At 48.2% G+C, this 6218-nt stretch overlaps 1 protein-coding gene across 1 annotated transcript in view; it reads right to left on the bottom strand.

The window, feature by feature from the left end:
* Window positions 1-873: 873 nt before the first annotated feature.
* Window positions 874-6218, bottom strand: part of katnal1 (katanin p60 subunit A-like 1) — a 17886-nt gene continuing 12541 nt past the window's right edge. Inside the window, exons 10-12 of the mRNA XM_023988356.2 lie at window positions 5090-5224; window positions 4707-4833; window positions 874-2410 (exon numbers count right to left, since the gene is read on the bottom strand). Of these exons, the coding sequence (XP_023844124.1) occupies window positions 2212-2410; window positions 4707-4833; window positions 5090-5224 (461 nt within the window). The 3' untranslated portion in view covers window positions 874-2211. The remainder of the gene's footprint in view (window positions 2411-4706; window positions 4834-5089; window positions 5225-6218) is intronic.

Below are 6218 nucleotides of genomic sequence, written 5' to 3'. Positions count from 1 at the left end.
CCTCTTGATACTGTGAACCATCAGATCCTCCTCTCCACCCTCTCCGAGTTGGCATCTCCGGCGCGGCCCACGCCTTGGATTGCGTCCTACCTGACAGGTCGCTCCTTACCAATGTGCGTGGCGAGAATCTGTCTCCGCACCACGTGCCTCCACCACTGGTGTCCCCCAGGGCTCTGTTCTAGGCCCTCTCCTATTCTCCGCTAATACACCAAGTCACTTGGCTCTGTCATATCCTCACATGGTCTCTCCTATCATTGCTATTTCAGACGACACACATTAATCTTCTCCGTTTCCCCTTCTGATAACCAGGTGGCGAATCGCATCTCTGCAGTCTGGCAGACATTATCAGTGGTGGATGACGGATCACCACCTCAAGCTGAACCTCGGCAAGACGGAGCTGCGTCTTCCTCCCGGGAAAGGACTGCCCGTTCATGATCTTGCCATCACGGTTGACAACTCCATTTGTGTCCTCCTCCCAGAGCGCTAAGAACCTTGGCGTGATCCTTGACAACACCCTGTCGTTTCCGACCAACATCAAGGCGGTGACCCGTTCCTGTAGGTTCATTGCTCTACAACATTCGCAGAGTACGACCCTGCCTCACACAGGAAGCGGCGCAGGTCCTAATCCAGGCACTTGCATCTCCCGTCTGGATTACTGCAACTCGCTGTTGGCTGGGCTCCCGCCTGTGGCGATAAACCCCTACAACTCATCCAGAACGCCGCAGCCCGTCTGGTGTTCAACCTTCCCAAGTTCTCTCACGTTCACCCCGCTCCTCCGCTCTCTCCACTGGCTTTCCAGTTGAAGCTCGCAACCGCCTACAAGACCATGGTGCTTGCCTACGGAGCTGTGAGGGAGAACGCACTCCGTCCCGCTCAGCCCAGTCAAAACTGTTCGCTGCTCTGGCACCCCAATGGTGGAACAAACTCCCCCACGACGCCAGGTCAGCGGAATCAATCACCACCTTCCGGAGACACCTGAAACCCCACCTCTTTAAGGAATACCTAGGATAGGATAAAGTAATCCTTCTAACCCCCCCTCCCCCTTAGAGTTAGATGCACTATTGTAAAGTGGTTGTTCCACTGGACATCATAAGGTGAATGCACCAACTTGTAAGTCGCTCTGGATAAGAGCGTCTGCTAAATGACTTAAATGTAAATGTATCTGTATTCCCAGTCATGTGAAATCCATGTACTAGGGCCTAATGAATTTATTTAAATTGACTGATTTCCTTATATGAACTGTAACTCTGTAAAATCGTAGAAATGGTGGCGTGTTGCGTTTAGATTTTTGTTCAGTGTATTATCTACATTCCCAGACACTGTGATAGCTAGGTGGTCAAACGAACAGCTGAACCATTCAACCCAACCTGTTCAGGTACATTTCATCTCCTGGTGAATGTGTGTGGTGGTTAGTGTCTGTAGGTGTCCATTCAAGTATCAGTCCAAAGCGTCTGCGAAGAGTTTCACAGACTGCATCCAAAATGGCCCTATTCCCTATATAGTGCCCTACTTTTGACCAGACCCTTAGTGCACTATATAGGGTATAGGGTATCATTTTAGATGCAGTGACAGACTCCATCTCCACAGACACATAGAGGTGTAGTGAGTGGAGGGAGGGATGGACCAACAGATACAGAGGAAGACAAAGAGATGAAGAGCCAAGGAGATGAAGACAAGGGGACGTAGAGAGGAAGCAACTTTAGACTATTGAGATGTACCCTTTAAATCTCAGCCAAATACTCTAGTCCATTTGTCTCCGCTTTACACACTTCAATCCTCTTGGCTAACACTCTTGGCCTCTAGTTCTTCACCAGTCACAACCTCCTCTAGATCCTCTACACTTCACATACATGTCTCTTTCTCCTGGTCTTCTCCCACTCCAATCCCCACGGGTCCTCTCCCACTCCAATCCCCACGGGTCCTCTCCCACTCCAATCCCCACGGGTCCTCTCCCACTCCAATCCCCACTGGTCCTCTCCCACTCCAATCCCCACTGGTCCTCTCCCACTCTGCTCTCCCCCTCCAATCCCCACTGGTCCTCTCCCACTCTGCTCTTCCACTCCAATCCCCACTGGTCCTCTCCCCCTCCAATCCCCACTGGTCCTCTCCCCCTCCAACCCCCACTGGTCCTCTCCCCCTCCAATCCCCACTGGTCCTCTCCCCCTCTGCTCTTACAGTCCTTTCTTCCACTCCTGGTGCTGTGTCCTCTCTCTAGACAGATCCAAACTCGTCCATCCAGGCCTGGTACTTCTCCAAGTCGGCAGCGGAGACAGACTTGGAGATCTTCTTCAAGGTGATTGTGAAGTCGTCCATGGTGACAGGCATCTGAAGCTCTTCTTTAGACAGAGCTCTGATCTCCTCTGGAGAGAGGCCCTGGATACGCCGACGCATAGCCATCATAGATGCATCTCTGTGGGGGCAGACACACATGGCACACTCAGAGACAGAGACAGTTTATTTAACGGTAGATGCGTTCTTCATACAGAGCTCTGATCTCAAAACACAAAAAAACATGGATACAGTGCATTTGGAAAGTATTGAGACCCCTTGACTTTTTCCACATTTTATTACGTTAAAACCTTATTAAATATTAAATTGTTTTCCCCCCTTATCAATCAACCCAAAATTCCACCTTATACTAATGAAAAACAGGTTTTTAGAAATGTTTGAACCTTTGGCAGCGATTACAGCCATCTTCATGGGTTTGATGCTACAAGCTTGGCACACCTGTATTTGAGGGGTTTCTCCCATTATTCTCTACAGATCCTCAAAGTCTGTCAGGTTGGATGGGGAGCGTCGCTGCACAGCCATTTTCAGGTCTCTCCAGAGATGTTAGATCGGGTTCAAGTCCGGGCTCTGGCTGGGCCACTCAAGGACATTCAGAGAGTTGTCCCGAAGCCACTCCTGGGTTGTCTAGGCTGTGTGCTTAGAGTCGTTGTCCTGTTGGAAGGTGAACATTTGTCCCAGTCTGAGGTCCTGAGCACTCTGGAGCAGGTTTTCATCAAGGATCTCTGATCATTCCCTCAATCTTGACTAGTCTCTCAGTCCTTGCCGCTGAAAAACACCCCTACAGCATGATGCTGCCACCACCTTGCTTCACCGCAAGGATGGTGCCAGGTTTCCTCCAGACGTGACGCTTGGCATTCAGGTCAAAGAGTTCAATCTTGGTTTCATCAGACCAGAGAATCTTGTTTCTCATGGACAGAGTCCTTTAGGTGCCTTTAGGCAAACTCCAAGCCTTTTACTGAGGAGTGGCTTCCGTCTGGCCACTCTACCATAAAGGCCTGATTGGTGGAGTGCTGCAGAGAGGGTTGTCCTTCTGGAAGATTCTCCCATCTCCACAGAGGAACTCTGGAGCTCTGTCAGAGTGACCATCGGGTTCTTGGTCATCTCCCTGACCAAGGCCCTTCTTCCCCGATTGCTCAGTTTGGCCGGGCGGCCAGATCTAGGAAGAGTCTTGGTGGTTCCAAACTTCTTCCATTTTAGAATGATTGAGGCCACTGAGTTCTTGGGGTCCTTCAATGCTGCAGAAATGTTTTGGTATCCTTCCCCAGATCTGTGCCTCGACACAATCCTGTCGGAGCTCTACGGATAATTCCTTAGATCTCATGGCTTGGTTTTTGCTCTGACATGCACTGCCAACCATACATAGACAGGTGTGTGCCTTTCCAAATCATGTCCATCAATTGAATTTACCACAGGTGGACTCCATTCAAGTTGTAGAAACAGGATGATCAATGGAAACAGGATACACCTGAGATCAATTTAAAGTCTCATAGCAAAGGGTCTGAATACTTATGTAAATAAGGTATTTTATTTTTAATCCATGTGTAGAAATGTCTAAAAACCTGTTTTTGCTTTGTCATTATGGGGTATTGTGTGTAGATTGATGAGTAATTAAAGACATTTTAGAATAAGGCTGTAACGTAACAAAATGTGGATTACATCAAGGGTTCTTAATACTTTCCGAATGTACGCATAACTAAAATGTAATGCACACATCTAATGGGTCACATACAGAGGCCTGACCTCCTGAGGGCACATTGTTGTCCCTCTCTCTCTCTTCCCCCTCTCCTTTCCCCTTCCCTCTCCCTCTGTGGACTCAACTCTCTCTGTTATATAAAGGGTGTGTTCAGGGGATGCCCCTGGCCAAGAGCCATGACTGTGACCTTAGCTCACACACACACACACACACACACACACACACACACACACACGATGCCGCACGACTAGTCACGACTCACAAGGGTCAGTCATGGGAACAGTCTCACAAGAACACTAAAAATGAATTACCATTCAAAATCCTATTTTCCCTAACCTGTAACCCTAACCCCTAACCCTAAGCCTAACCCTTTACGCTAACACTAAACCTAACCCTGAACCTAACCCTAATCACTAACACCATATCCTAAACTTAACCCTAACCACTAACCCCTTACCCTGAACCTAACCCTAACCACTAACCCCTTATCCTAAACTTAACCCTAACCACTAACCCCTTACCCTAAACTTAGCCCTAACCACTAACCCTAAACTTAACCCCTTACCCTAACCTCTATAGCTTTTGTCCTCTTGGGTATATGGGAAATGTCCCCACGAGAGAGAATTGTCCTTGTTTTACTGGCCTAAAGTCCCCAAAAGGATAGAATAACCCCCCCCCACACACACACACACACCAACACACACACACACACACAAAGCTAGACCTGCAGACGTTGGTGATGTCAGCTCCAGAGTATCCGTCTATCTTGTCAGCGATGAGAGCCAGGTCCACATCATCAGCCACATCCACCTCCTTTAGACTGATCCCCAGCAGTTCAGCACGACCCACAGCTACACACACACAGGAATGGGGGTTAACAACACACCCTACAGCTAAAGACATACAGGTATAACTGTACAACAATGTTCTGCACATCAGATACATTTTAAGAATAGGTTAATATGCAAGACATCTGTATGAAACAGGATCTCCGCATCTTTGGTTCAGGGTAAGGGTAGAGATTAGGGTTGAAAGGTTAAAGGTCACCTGTAGGCAGGGGGATATAGATCAGAGGTTAGGTTTAAAAGGTGAGGGGTCAGAGGTCACCTGTAGGCAGTGGGATGTAGATTCTCTTCTCCAGTCGTCTCCGTAGTGCCTCGTCGATGTCCCAGGGGAAGTTAGTAGCAGCCAGAACCATCACCATCTTAGAGGGATCGTCATTCTCTGAAGCTCCCCCCACACCTGGGTAACAATGGTACAGTCAGATAGCTCTCCTTACATCTGGACAACAATGGTACAGTCAGATAGCTCTCCCTACATCTGGACAAAAATGGTACAGTCAGATAGCTCCCCCCACACCTGGGTAACAATGGTACAGTCAGATAGCTCTCCCTACATCTGGACAACAATGGTACAGTCAGATAGCTCGCATGTTGTCCAAGATGTACGGGAGAGCTATCTGATGTAACATTGTTGTCCAATGTAGGGAGAGCTATCTGACTGTAACCATTGTTTGTCCCAGATGTAGGGAGAGCTATCTGACTGTACCATTGTTGTCCAGATGTAAGGGGAGCTATCTGACTGTACCATTGTTGTCCAGATGTAGGGAGAGCTATTGACCTGTACCATTGTTGTCCAGATGTAGGAGAGCTATCTGACTGTACCATTGTTGTCCAGATGTAGGGAGAGCTATCTGACTGTACCATTGTTGTCGCAGATGTAGGGAGAGCTATCTGACTGTACATTGTTGTCCAGATGTAGGGAGAGCTATCTGACTGTACCATTGTTGTCCAGGTATGTAGGGGAGAGCTATCTGACTGTACCATTGTTGTCCAGATGTAAGGGGAGCTCAATCCTGACTGTACCATTGTTGTCCAGATAGTAGGGAGAGCTATCTGACTGTACCATTGTTGTCCAGATGTTAGGGAGGAGCTATCTGACTGTACCATTGTTTGTCCAGATGTTAGGGAGAGCTATCTGACTGTACCATTGTTGTCCAGATGTAGGGAGAGCTATCTGACTGTACGCATTGTTGTCAGATGTAGGGAGAGCTATCTGACTGTACCATTGTTGTCCAGATTAAGGGAGAGCTATCTGCTGTAACCATTGTTGCCCAGGTGGTGGGGGGAGCTATCTGCCTGTACATTGTTGTCAGGTATAAGGAGAGCTATCTGACTGTACCATTTGTTGTCCAGATGTAAGGGAATAGCTATCTGACTGTTACATTGTTACCCCA

This window comes from Salvelinus sp. IW2-2015, linkage group LG5 (genome assembly GCF_002910315.2).
Source record: "Salvelinus sp. IW2-2015 linkage group LG5, ASM291031v2, whole genome shotgun sequence".
NCBI classification, from domain to species: Eukaryota; Metazoa; Chordata; class Actinopteri; order Salmoniformes; family Salmonidae; genus Salvelinus; species Salvelinus sp. IW2-2015.
This window is presented reverse-complemented; position numbering and strand designations above follow the sequence as displayed.